This window comes from Dendronephthya gigantea, unplaced genomic scaffold (assembly GCF_004324835.1).
Source record: "Dendronephthya gigantea isolate DGI-Jeju-01 unplaced genomic scaffold, DenGig_1.0 000018F, whole genome shotgun sequence".
In the NCBI taxonomy this organism is placed as follows: Eukaryota; Metazoa; Cnidaria; class Anthozoa; order Malacalcyonacea; family Nephtheidae; genus Dendronephthya; species Dendronephthya gigantea.
The window spans coordinates 1,146,392-1,159,696 of NW_021163028.1; the positions used below are offsets into that span (position 1 = coordinate 1,146,392).

At 36.9% G+C, this 13,305-nt stretch overlaps 2 protein-coding genes across 3 annotated transcripts; one reads left to right on the plus strand and one right to left on the minus strand.

Moving 5' to 3' along the window:
* Positions 1 to 7,898: 7,898 nt before the first annotated feature.
* On the plus strand, positions 7,899 to 10,065 carry LOC114520978. Its single transcript, XM_028541354.1, has 6 exons — positions 7,899 to 8,255; positions 8,342 to 8,442; positions 8,541 to 8,667; positions 8,795 to 9,345; positions 9,428 to 9,611; positions 9,721 to 10,065. The coding sequence occupies exons 1-6, from the start codon at positions 8,040 to 8,042 to the stop codon at positions 10,060 to 10,062; spliced, it is 1,521 nt and encodes a 506-aa protein (XP_028397155.1). The 5' UTR covers positions 7,899 to 8,039; the 3' UTR covers positions 10,063 to 10,065.
* Positions 10,066 to 10,158: 93 nt separating this feature from the next.
* Positions 10,159 to 12,153, minus strand: LOC114520979. Of its 2 annotated transcripts, XM_028541357.1 has the most exons (4): positions 11,885 to 12,153; positions 11,426 to 11,638; positions 11,035 to 11,320; positions 10,180 to 10,963 (listed from the first exon to the last, which is right to left on the minus strand). In XM_028541357.1, the coding sequence occupies exons 1-4, from the start codon at positions 12,099 to 12,101 to the stop codon at positions 10,921 to 10,923; spliced, it is 759 nt and encodes a 252-aa protein (XP_028397158.1). In that variant the 5' UTR covers positions 12,102 to 12,153; the 3' UTR covers positions 10,180 to 10,920. The 2 variants fall into 2 exon arrangements, with proteins under 2 accessions (XP_028397157.1, XP_028397158.1); XM_028541356.1 differs by having other exon boundaries at positions 10,159 to 11,320.
* Between the last annotated feature and the right edge of the window lie 1,152 nt (positions 12,154 to 13,305).

Genomic DNA, 13,305 nt, shown 5'->3' on the forward strand with positions numbered 1-13,305 from the left:
GCCAAGTAACGCATTCTTTGAAAAAATGTGGAAATCAGGCTAGGATTACACGAAGTGGGCAGGCTCTGATGTAATATAAGTTAAGACAAAGAATACTCAATACGGCAATAAGTAAATAAATCTCATTTTTATGCTTCTAGATACGTTGACGACAAATAACATTGCGTTTAAATCATTTATCGGCGATTATGCCAAACTGGTTTAAGAAAACTACAGCGAAATTTTGCTCTTAGTCAAACCGCAGAAAGAATAAATTTTTCATGTTACCAAACACGCAGACTTGTTATATCAGTATACAAATTTGTCCCTTTTAATCGCTTTTAGTTATAGCTATATTGTTTATTGTTGGATTCATCACATAACTTTCAGCAAACATCGTAGTACCGCCCACCGTATTTAACCACGCATTAATTGTTTGTTCAGTGCGAGCCAATTAGTAGTTGAGAATTGGGCCACGTGCGTAGCGATTAGCCAATAAAATCGCTAATCTTATATTCACTATCCAACCACCTGCTTGACAACCTGCGCAACTGAGACCGCGATTTTCCCGCCAAGATAAAAGCTCAATAAAAACTACGTTTTGTAGTAAATAAAGGAGCGTTTCATTGGCCGGTGTTCAGAAATTGAATTTGACTGTTCGAACAGCTTTAGGCTTACCACTATCATTAATTTCCTTTAGTTACTAGACTCCCTTTACGTGTTTCCACTCTTGCATGACAGGGTTGGTTTCACTTGCAAACTATTAAATTAGATTGGCCCGGCGAAGATTATGGCGTTGAAATGGAATCGTTGCCAAGTAACGCATTCTTTGAAAAAATGTGGAAATCAGGCTACGATTACACGAAGTGGGCAGGCTCTGATGTAATATAAGTTAAGACAAAGAATACTCAATACGGCAATAAGTAAATAAGTCTCATTTTTATGCTTCTAGATACGTTGACGACAAATAACATTGCGTTTAAATCATTTATCGGCAATTATGCCAAACTGGTTTAAGAAAACTACAGCGAAATTTTGCTCTTAGTCAAACCCCAGAAAGAATAAATTTTTCATGTTACGAAACACGCAGACTTGTTATATCAGTATGCAAATTTGTCCCCTTTCAATCGCTTTTAGTTATAGCTATACAGGGTGTCTCAAAAAAAAAACAACCACTTAAATATGCAAGACATCAATACAGCTCTAAAGCACAATAGATAAACACCTCTTGGAATTGAAAATGGCTCTTAATCCTTCATTCAAAATGCTAAAAGTCATTTTAGCTGAACTGTGGTGCAAACCCAAACAATATTAATATTCTTGCATATTTAAGTGGTTGCGTTTTTTTTGAGACACCTTGTATTGTTTATTGTTGGATTCATCACATAACTTTCAGCAAACATCGTAGTACCGCCCACCGTATTTAACCACGCATTAATTGTTTGTTCAGTGCGAGCCAATTGGTAGTTGAGAGTTGGGCCACGTGCGTAGCGATTAGCCAATAAAATCGCTAATGTTATATTCACTATCCAACCACCTGCTTGACAACCTGCGCAACTGAGACCGCGATTCTCCCGCCAAGATTAAAGCTCAATGAAAACTACGTTTTGTTGTAAATAAAGGAGCGTTCCATTGATATCACTCTTGGGGGAAATATCGTGCCAAAAATTTGAAAGTCAGATTTCACTTAATAGCTTCCACAAAGTTTAGTCAAGAAGAACGGTTTAATATGGCGTGTTCTAAAAGTTTCCGCGCTTAATTTCATGGTAAACGTCAACGAGTAACTAAGGGGTGCGTGCCAAATCGAAAGCTCGATTGTTTTGGCAGTTTTGCTTCAGGTTTATTGTCGCAACGACGAACGATATGGTTTTCGGTGAGTATATCTTTAGAAAGCAAGCCGGAAATTAATTAAACAAAGTTAGCAAGTTAATAAAATGCAAACCGCAAATATTACCCAATCCTAAACCTGGCCCTATTCCCTAACAAAAACCGCGGTTAATCTAGGTCTAACCGCGGTGATACCAATTTTGATTTTCGGTCGAACTCGGTCTGACAGACATTTCTTAAGATGTTTTCGATTTTATTATTGTGTTGTTCTCAGCAGTTCATGCACGTTCAGTTTAAAGACCTGAATTCATTTGAAAACACGATATGAACACGATAACGTGTCGTTTCGAATCAAGTGGGAGGGTTCACCTGGCCTTGCAACAGTTTCAAGCATGTAGTTTTAGGACTGGGTCTAGTTGCATAGTCAGTGTCAAGAACAAAAAAGTTGTTATCGTTTCTATATAGAAGGGGATAAACTTTTCGAAAAGTGCATGGTAACGCTTTTTTGCCAATACTAATTTACTAACTTCGAAAAATATATTCTTTGACATTATGTTTATATTAAAGGGACTTTCGTATATTGTTTGTTTTGTTTTCTCGTTTGTTTGCATGTTCTCAGTCGAGACAAATAAATCTGTCTGTATTTCTGTCGACTATATAAGCATGTCTATCCGTTCACACACTTTTAAATACTCTGTTTATACATAACATTCCGTGGTATTGGTTGATTCTCACCATTGTTTTTCTAACGATTGTTACCATTTTTAAACGCAGCCGTTGCGTTAGAAAGGCTGATGAACGCGTGAGAGATGACGTAATTGTGGAATTCCGTCGTATACCTTCTGTCCTTTGATATACCTTTTTTAAGCCAGGTGGTTGGATAGTGAATATAAGATTAGCGATTTTATTGGCTTTTATTGGCAATTAGCCAATAAAATCGCTAATCTTATATTCACTATCCAACCGCCTGCTTGACAACCTGCGCAACTGAGACCGCGATTTTCCCGCCAATATAAAAGCTCAATGAAAACTACGTTTTGTAGTAAAGGAGCGTTTCATTGGCCGGTGTTCAGAAATTGAATTTGACTGTTCGAACAGCTTTAGGCTTACCATTATCATTACTTTCCTTTAGTTACTAGACTCCCTTTTACGCGTTTCCACTCTTGCATGACAGCGTTGGTTTCACTTTACAAATTTATCCCTTTTTAATCGCTTTTAGTTATAGCTATATTGTTTATTGTTGGATTCAACACATAACTTTCAGCAATTATCGTAGTACCGCCCACCGTATTTAACCACGCATTAAATGTTTGTTCTGTGCGAGCCAATTAGTAGTGGGGAATTGGACCACGTGTGTAGCGATTAGCCAATAAAATCGCTAATCTTATATTCACTATCCAACCACCTGCTTGACAACCTGCGCAACTGAGACCGCGATTCTCCCGCCTAGATAAAAGCTCAATGAGAACTACGTTTTGTAGTAAATAAAGGAGCGTTCCATTGATATCACTCTTGGGGGAAATATCGTGCCAAAAATTTGAAAGTCAGATTTCACTTAATAGCTTCCACAAAGTTTAGTCAAGAAGAACGGTTTAATATGGCGTGTTCTATAAGTTTCCGCGCTTAATTTCATGGTAAACTTCAACGTGTAACTTGGGGGTGCATGCCAAATCGAAAGCTCGAGTGTTTTGACAGTTTTGCTTCAGGATTATTGTCGCAACGACGAACGATATGGTTTTCGGTGAGTATATCTTTAGAAAGCAAGCCGGAAATTAACTAAACAAAGTTAGCAAGTTAATAAAATGCAAACCGCAAATACTACCCAATCCTAAACCTGGCCCTAACAAAAACCGCGGTTAATCTAGGTCTAACCGCGGTGATACCAATTTTGATTCTCGGTCGAACTCGGTCTGACAGACATTTCTTAAGATGTTTTCGATTTGATTATTGTGTTGTTCTCAGCAGCTCATAACATTCCGTTGGAAAGCAAACGGAAACCACGACCGTATTTTTTCCCCTTGCAGTCGTCTGCGGTTTCTATCGGTCGACCGCAACCGCAACCGCAACCGCAAAGTCGCAAACCGCAAAACGCAACCGCAGTGTTGGGTTATTTCTGGACAGTGCTGTACAACCTTCTATCAACCTTTACGCATTTTCCACCACGAAACCGTGACTCGTAGTGCAGTGCGAATTTAATGTTTAATCTGTCCCAGTAAACGCGGAGAACGGTATCGGCTAAGGTACATCGCCTCTCCTTTGTTGATTTCCCTCTCATACAGCATGATGATTTCTAGCCTAAATTTGTGACTTGCAAATTATGGAAGTCTAAAGAGGCATTACAAATTACAACAAAGCAGAAGCCGCAAACCAAAGGCAAACCATCCGAAGGTGAAAACTTTCCAACCTCTGAATAATGGCCCACATTCCGGTTAGAATTTCTCCTCGCAATTGCATAAATAAACGAAACAGACACTGTAACCTAACCAGAAAAAAGCAATAGGCCATTTCTGATGTATTTAGAAAAACAGCAAATTCAGCTTTGCCGTATGTGTTTCATGTGCTTGAACGACTGCATGCACCCTCAGCCAGTAAAATGCTTCCGAGAGTAAGAGAATTTAAAGAGCTGATTTAATTTGAAAACACGATATGAACACGATAACGTGTCGTTTCGAATCAAGTGGGAGGGTTCACCTGGCCAGTTTCAAGCATGTAGTTTTAGGACTGGGTCTAGTTGCATAGTCAGTGTCAAGAACAAAAAAGCTGTTATCGTTTCTATATAGAAGGGGATAAACTTTTCGAAAAGTGCATGGTAACGCTTTTTTGCGAATACTAATTTACTAACTTCGAAAAATATAGTGTTTGACATTATGTTTATGTAAAAGGAACTTTCGTATATTGTTTGTTTTGTTTTCTCATTTGTTTAGTATATGTTCTCAGTTAAGACAAATAAATCTGTCTGTATTTCTGTCGACTAAGCATGTCTATCCGTTCACATACTTTTAAATACTCTGTTTATAGATAACATTTCGTGGTATTGGTTGATTCTCACCATTGTTTTTCTAACGATTGTTACCATTTTTAAACGCAGCCGTGGCGTTAGACAGCCTGATGAACGTCATGTGAGAGATGACGTAATTGTGGAATTCCGTCGTATCCATTTTATAAACAAAACATTTGTTAATTCAACAAAAAACCCAAGCACTTTCGTACAGCTCACTGAATTTTTTCTACCCTCCATCCATCTATCGCCTTTTTTCCAGTTTCTGAAAACTGAATTATTCTCCAATTTTTAACGTTTCTCTTTATCGGTTTGATTAAAACGTTCACGCATGTATATTGGAATCAATATACGTTGGGTATACTGCAAATCCAGTGAACTCTATGTGAACTGGAAGGAAAACACGGCGTCATCCTCGAAGCCTATTTGAAGCTGAATCGCCAGTCCATTTCTATTGTTTTTGTCGGCGAAATCATTGACCGTGTCACCGTGAAGACAGAAGCTTGAATTTGACTTAAGGCGGATGTCTCCGGAGACGTCACCATGGACTGCCATACATCTCATACCATGGACCCTCTTCCATCAGGCTGGCTAGGTCGTGGGCGTTGATCGCTCCTGTGTCTCTCATCAGAGTGTCTACAAATGTTGCCTTTTGCCGTTCTCCCCGTTTCCCTGCCCCATGTGTAGGCTTCCATAAATGCAACTTCTGAATGCTCAGATCAGGATAGCGTAATAGCAGTGTCCCGCCAATGCCAGACGAAGCCTACGTTCAGCAATTTTCATGTTTACTTATTTTCATGTCTATTAAACAGTAGAAAGAAACTGGTACTGGCGCCTAATTCGGCTTTTAAAGTTGCCTGATAACCCTGCATGTGAGTAATCATCATGCTCAAACAAATTAATTACCATATAAATTGAAATTGCCTTCTAGCAATTTTTTTTGCCTTTGATTTTAGAGTTCTCTGTTCTTCGCCTCGTAATATAGATTGTAAGTTTTACGGAAAAGTACCAGTCAATCTCAAGAAAGTATAATATCAACCTTATACATTTCACCTGGAAGTGATGCTGAATAGTTATAATAGAACTTAAGTTAAATATGCTCATTTAATATTGTTATACAGGGTGTATAAAAAAATCTGTATATACATAATATGTTCATATATTAATATTCATATATGCATGTTCGCTTCTATTCAATAAGAAAAGATCGTAGGCTTCTGGGAATTATTAAGGGTTTCTTTTTTTTATACACCCTGTATATGTTACCTGATTTTTTAACAATACCTCAAATAGGGAAATTCATGAACTTATATAACAAGGGATGTTCTACGGAACTTCATATTATGAATCTTATCAAAGAACAAGCATTTTAAACATTCACTTGCTAAAAAATATATAATATTAGAATTTTACTATCTACTCTCACATGCACTTCACTTGAGCACTGTTAGGCACTTACTTTTGATGAATTTGATCGTTTGCAAATATGATCATTAACTAAGTGCAATTCAATCAATCTCCAGCTGGTCAACCAATCAGAAGCCAGATCCTCGACGGCAAAACTGAATTATCATTTCCTTCATTTCATATGACTTCCGCACTGGAAAATTTTAAGTAATTCTATGCGAAAACATATTTGTTTTTCAATCGACTGCAAGTTATAATTTTAATTTTTCGCTGTTTATACTGATAATTATTATTAGTTGGAAGAACCGGAACGAACAAATGATTCAGACGGCATGATAACTCAGTTTTGTCGAGATCTTAGACCAGCTGGCTATATATGTTGCGCAACTAAGGGTCTTACACAAAAGCCTTCTGGTAGTTTCTAGTAGACCTCAAGCCTGTGATACAAATTTGTAAAATGGGCGAATTAAATAAAAAATGTATATATAAATCGAAAAATGCATATCGAAAAATTTCTCTTGATCAAAAAATTCCGCCTAGTGGAAAACCGCCCTTAAGTCAAGAACACGTGACCCTGTTCCCAGTCTTTCAGTTTGGAGTTGTCTCTTTCTCGGCTTCAATTCCAGAGACAATACGAATATTTTTATTTAGCCTTCCTTCAGCCCGCCTCCATAATTCATTCGGCTTCGTTGCATTTACTTCCAGAAGTTTAAGTTTTCCGTTATAGGGCTTTTTAAACTGCCTTGTGGGATTTTGACCGCCCACTACATTTATGTCGACATACGTTGGTTAAACTGATATAACGTTTATATTTTACCGAGATTGCAATGCCACATAATTATACTAAATTTTACTATATATATAATATAGTATAATATACATTGCATGTTTATATAATATACATGCATGCATGTATACATGCAGCACATGAGACATTGGTTTCAATATCATTTTAAGGAATTCGAAATATGTTTGGCAAACTATATGATATTTTGAAGAGTTTGAAGAATAATTCGCTGACGAAATAAATTACAAACTTCCGTTTCTATATAACAATAATCTATCACACATTAACTACGCAGTCTTCACTCTGCGTCGGGTTGTAAAATCTCAAAACTCTGAAATGCCATGAAATTTTATATCACGCTAAAGTTAATTTCAGTGTCGGAAAATGTAAACGCCACCGACTTCGACCGAGGTTTCTATCACTGAATTATTTTCTGAAAAGAAGCATAAGGTCTCAAATAAAGGAAAGAGCGGAATCAATCGCAGAACAAATGAATAGAGCACATGAAACATTGGTTTCAATGTAATTTTGAAAAATTCGAAATATGTTTGGCAAACTGTGTAGTATTTTGAAGAGTTTGAAGAATATTTCGCTAAAATTTCAAACTTCCGTCTCGATATACCAATAATCTATCACTCATTAATCGGTCTTCACTCAGCGGTTGTGAAATCTCAAAGCTTTGAAATGCCATGAAATTTTATACATGCTAAATTTCGAAAAATGTAAACGCCATGTACCGACTTCGCCGAGGATTCTATCACCGAATTAATTCCTGAAAACTATAAAAAGAACAGAATCAATCGCGGAACAAAGTCCACTTAAGTATTCTTTGTTTGCAATCACGTGATCTACGGAAATTTGATTTTCATCTGACGGGCAAGTTTAGGCAAATTAAATATGGCGGCTGCTCCAGAGTCAAGTCATTCGACATCTTCGACCACTTCCTCTTCTTTATCAGATTATTTCTACAAGTTAGAACCCAATGTAAAAGCGAGATACATTGAAAAGATCACATTATGTGATGGTATAGATCCCTATGCTATGAATAAAAACAGTTTTTCGACAGACTTCAAGGACCTACCGAATCTGGAATTTCCAGATATCTCGAATTATCTCGTTATCCAAACGTCCTTTTACTCAAAACAGCAGATGAAGGCTTTCAAGAGTCTTGAGGCGTACAACTTTTTTGTATGTGGATGGGTACACGGCACTGGTATAAAGAAATTAAAGAATGGGAACCAACTAATAATGGCAAGGGTACCGTACAGTTTTAAGTATTAAGGAATTTAATTTATATTGTATAATTTGGTTCATTTGCTCAAATTTTTTTTTGTTTTGAACAGGTTAATCACTCCCAGAGATCTACAGAAACACCGTTAAAGACTTGGGTGATAATGAAGGAAGATGGTGAAGTACTGACAGGACATTGCAATTGCATGGCAGGGTTTGTAAAATCTATAAATTTCGTTTGCAAATTAGTGAGTTTGAAGTATCAGTAGTGTATTATTAAACACAAGGTTAAAACATTTGTTTCATATATAGATTGGCAGAGTCTTGCTCTCATGTAGGAGCAGTGCTATATTTCATTGAAACAGCAGTGCGGACACGTGAAACTATTACCTGTACGATGGAAAAAAGCAAGTGGTTGATGCCAGCACCTATGAAAAAGGTTTGCTTCATAACAGCAATATTATTATTATAGTGTTAGAGAAGTGCATGTAGATTAAATAACAAATTGCCATTATATATGCAGTGCACATGAATAGTACTAAGCTGTATTGTATGTTTTTCTGCAGATCGAACCTGCATCAGTCAAAACAATGGACCTATCCTCAGCAAAGGCAAAAAAACAAAAGATGGATAATGCTATGTGTGGAAAGTCATCCCCTACAATACAACAACCAAAGCCACCATGCCCCACAGTTGCACATGGATCAATGGAATACCATGAGTTCTTTAAAACCCTGAATAAGAACTTTCCCAAAAGTGCCTGTTTAATGTCAAAACGACTCTATTATTCCTCATTTATACCTATGTCAGCCACTGAGGTATTACCAAAGCCTATTATGAGCTATGGATCAGAAGAATCATTAAAACTTGACCACAACCAATTAATGAATGAATGCCAGAAGCTAACATTAAAAATAACAGCAAAACAAGTAGCTGTCTTAGAAGCAGAAACCAGGAGGCAAAGCAACTCAAAACTATGGTTTACACATAGAGCTGGTCGAATCACAGCATCAAGACTTAAATCTGTTGTCCGAACAAATCCAGAAAAACCATCAAAGTCGTTGATTAAGTCTATATGCTATCCAGAAGCATATAGGTTTTCAAGTGAAGCTACCAGGTATAACTATTTGCAGAACAAGAATTTTTTATTGTAATGTATTGATTTTATATTTTGATAATTTTGCATTTTATTCCTTTAGATATGGTTGCAATCATGAGGGTATTGCAAGGAAAAAGTATGAAAGTGTCATGTGCCAACAACATGAAACATTTTCAGTATGTGAAAGTGGGTTAAGAGTGAACCTTAAATGGTCATTTATGGGTGCAACACCAGATGGGGTGGTCATGTGTGATTGTTGTGGTATTGGAGCATGTGAAATAAAGGTATACAACTCATTCTTTTAAAAGCTTATATACATTAGGGATGGTTGAATACATTGTAAGGTCACCCTCTCTAATGTAAATCACTCCAATCTTTTCACTCACTGTATAGTGTCCATTTTGCAAGAAGGAGAAGGAAAACCTGGTAGATTGTGCAGGTGACAAGGGATTCTGTCTGGTCAAAAGTGAAACTGGTATACAGCTGGACAAGAACCATGCCTATTACTTTCAAATTCAAGCACAAATTCACATTATGGAAATTGATTATTGTGATTTTATAGTATGGAATGAGAATGACATTTACATAGAACGAGTCCTACCAGATATTGTATTTTGGGATAGTGTTGTACCTAAGGCAGAGTTGTTCTTTAGAAAGTGTATCCTGCCAGAAGTATTAGGGAGATTTTTCTCTAAACCATTTTCTGCCCTTGAGCTAAAAAATTCTGAGGAGTAAATATCACAATAACTTAAGATTTGTAATCATTTTGTACACAAATTTATAAATACAAATGTATGTTTAATATTCTTAAATAATTAAATTTAACTTACAGTATAACTCTTGAATATTTAAGTTATATCAACACTGCTAAATATTTTTAATATAATTATTTACATAAGGTAGATTTTCATTAATAATTCTTACTCCAATGGAACCACAGATTGACATAGGTTTGTCAGAGCACAACATACAACTCCAATCTTGTCAATCAATGAATGTTGTTCTCCAGGCTGTGTGTGCAAAAATTCGGTGGGCATTGCTCTACTTTGAAGGACTTGAAACTTGCGCCTTACTAACCCAATAACTCTTTCCACATGTATGCGGACATGAGCTATCTTTCGGGTTTCTTCCACTTCAAAAGGTGTTAGTTGTGACTTTCCTTTTGTGAAGGCTGGTATTTTAAGAGAGGCACAGTAGAGCCCAACATTCTCTTCAATGTTGAATCCACGATCTGCTAGTACAACATCACCTGGGAGAAGATTTTGAAGAATTTTGCTTTTCTCTGTTAGATGTTTGTCACTAACTCTTCCTCCCCAAGCATCTGATATGAAGGTAATATATCCTTGAGGTGCAATACCGATAAGAAATTTGACAGTATTGTGGTGCTTATAGTTTGACCAACTTTGAGCACGGGCTAATAAGTTAGATGGTCTCTCTACAAATACTTCGAAGCAATCTATTATTACAGCTATTTGGTTTCCAAAAGTGTTTCTGAAATCCATGGGCATTGTAGCCCTAAGTATTTCTCTCTCAGGCCATTCAATCAGAAACTGAAGTCTCAAGTGCAAAATAGATATCAATTTCTTGAAAACTCTAGATGCTGTCGCAGTGGATATTCCAAATCTGTATGCCAAGTCTTGGAGTGAAAGATTAAGTTTTAGTCTCATAAGAGTCAAGATAAGTTGTTCAAATTTAGTTAGTGCTGACCTGTCAGTGTGAGATATCCAAGCTTCACAAAGGTTAAACACCTGTAACAGTACCAAAAAGTTAGGTAGACCTGTATAAAATCTGGTCTTTGCTTCACTCTTTGCAAATTCCTCCTTCGAAAGTCCAGTAAGTGAGACCTTAGCCTGTAAGTCAAGTAGCTCAAGCTTTTTCTCAGCCAATTCTTTATCTCTTTCTTCCAACGACTCAGCAGTAACATATGTTTGGCATTCTTTCGTGCGTACAACAGTTGGGCCATCACGATCTGTGACATTTTCCAATGATTTATCTGTTCAAGTATACATTATGATATAAATTAGATACTCGTAGAAAATTAACAAAATCATAATGTAAAAATATTAATGTCATTTGCATTAACAGTATGTACCCATACTTGATAAGTCATTAACATCCTTTGGAAGTGGAGGATTCTGGAGAGACAGGAGAGCAAGGGCTGCCTGATTTTGTTGTCGCTTCTCTTCTCGTTCAACTGCTCTTTTCCGCCTTTTCAAAGCACATTCTGAAGTCGGTTTCACTTTTTGATGCCCAAGGTTAATTGTTGGTGCCCAATCAATATCTTCTTCATCAAATAGTTCACTTGGATAACCTGGAAAGGAGTGCTTTTGTAGCTTTTAGAATGCACTTGTCATTGGAAAACTTACAAAAAGGCTAATTCTCTACATTTCTCCAGGGTAGGGGGAGTAGGATTTCCAATGACAAGTACACATAATACAGTAACTATATATAAGTATTTTAATATACCTTCATTAAACATCAGATGAGAAGAGTTGTGTACAAGCAATTACACTAGTAAATATAACAACTGATGAACTAGATTTATGGGCTATAATACCTTTAACAAAATGGTCGCTGCATACACGAGCATGTCGAGACTCAACTCCTTTCGTCACCAACGACAGGTTGGCAAGCCATTTAGCTCGACGTCTTTTTGAAATATCTCTTGTTTTGTCTCCTCTGTGCGAGATTTCTTTAGGTATTCTGAAGAAGCGTTTATCCCTGTTCTTGTTCGAGCGGTTGGTACATAGATAAACCGAACAGCAATCCGGCATTTTGGATTTTAAAATATCTCCCAAAGCACACAACAGCCGCCATATTTGTTAAACTTGCCCGTCAGATGAAAATCAAATTTCCGTAGATCACGTGATTGCAAACAAAGAATCCTGTACTTTGTCCGCTTCAGCTTGTAAACAAAGTAACATTCAGGATGATGAAATTCAAGGTGTTATTTTGTTTGGTTTTTAGTACTTTTAAGGCTTCCGATGTCTGGCGAAACGTGGTATTAAAAAAGACGCTTTCATCGCCAAAGTACGCGATGATCCCAACAAAATCAGCGGAATGTTTCAGCAGTGTTCATGTGTTGAAATACTCTCGCGTGCACGTGATAACAGGCAGAATATTGCCTTTCAATATCGCTTTGGATGATGTAATGTACTCGAGGAATTATCGGATTCTAGATCTCTTTCTTCTCTTTCTGTAATTTAGGTCATTGACAACTTTCGTGACTGACTGAGAAAAGCTCGCGCAGACGATTCATTATTCCAGACTATAAACCTTTATAATTATACCGCTTCCAAACCTCACGCTTGCCAATCCAGTGATATATATAAGGTTCAGTACATTTCGAGGCAAAACGGTTTCAAAGGAAGTAATAAATAATAATCGTCTAACAATGCAATGTGAAATACTTCAATCCTTAATATGCACCTTATACAAAATATTCATGACTTATGAGGAGAGGTCTTAAAAAGCTTTTATCCGAAAATAAAGACAAAAGCAGGAAAAGCAACGAGTAGGAGGTTTTGAAAAGTTTTGAAAGCTCTTTCTGATTAAAAGTGATAAAAATTACTTTAAACGCATTTTAAGTCTCTTTTTCCGTCAACGAGAACAAAGCCATTACACGACGGCAGCTATCAATACAATGGTTCATTGAGAAGAAATGAACACTAAATAACCTAAATACGTGATCTATACGTGCTGCTAACAACGGCAAAACCACGTTTATTTCGTCCTATGTAGAACGTGTGCATTCCAGGACCCAGTGTGCGCTACCTCGAATTAGGCTCTATAGAATTGTCCCTAAACGTAAACACAATGTTTTTAACGTCTTATATCTCATCAGATTCGTACAGTTGATAATATAAAACAACGCTTTATCATAGCATTTATTTAAAGAAGTATTCTAGCCACGTCGTCGTCGTGTTGCCGTCCTACATGCTTATTATGGCCGGTGTTTAGAAATTGAGTTTGACGGTT

Coding starts and splice junctions, on each gene's coding strand:
- LOC114520978 (XM_028541354.1), top strand. CDS start 8,040: ATGAATAAAAACAGTTTTTCGACAGACTTCAAGGACCTACCGAATCTG. Junction 8,443..8,540: donor CATTGCAATTGCATGGCAGG/GTTTGTAAAATC, acceptor TTTCATATATAG/ATTGGCAGAGTCTTGCTCTC. Junction 9,346..9,427: donor TTTTCAAGTGAAGCTACCAG/GTATAACTATTT, acceptor TTATTCCTTTAG/ATATGGTTGCAATCATGAGG.
- LOC114520979 (XM_028541356.1), bottom strand. CDS start 12,101: ATGCCGGATTGCTGTTCGGTTTATCTATGTACCAACCGCTCGAACAAG. Junction 11,639..11,884: donor CAGCGACCATTTTGTTAAAG/GTATTATAGCCC, acceptor ACTCCTTTCCAG/GTTATCCAAGTGAACTATTT. Junction 11,321..11,425: donor GGATGTTAATGACTTATCAA/GTATGGGTACAT, acceptor ATACTTGAACAG/ATAAATCATTGGAAAATGTC.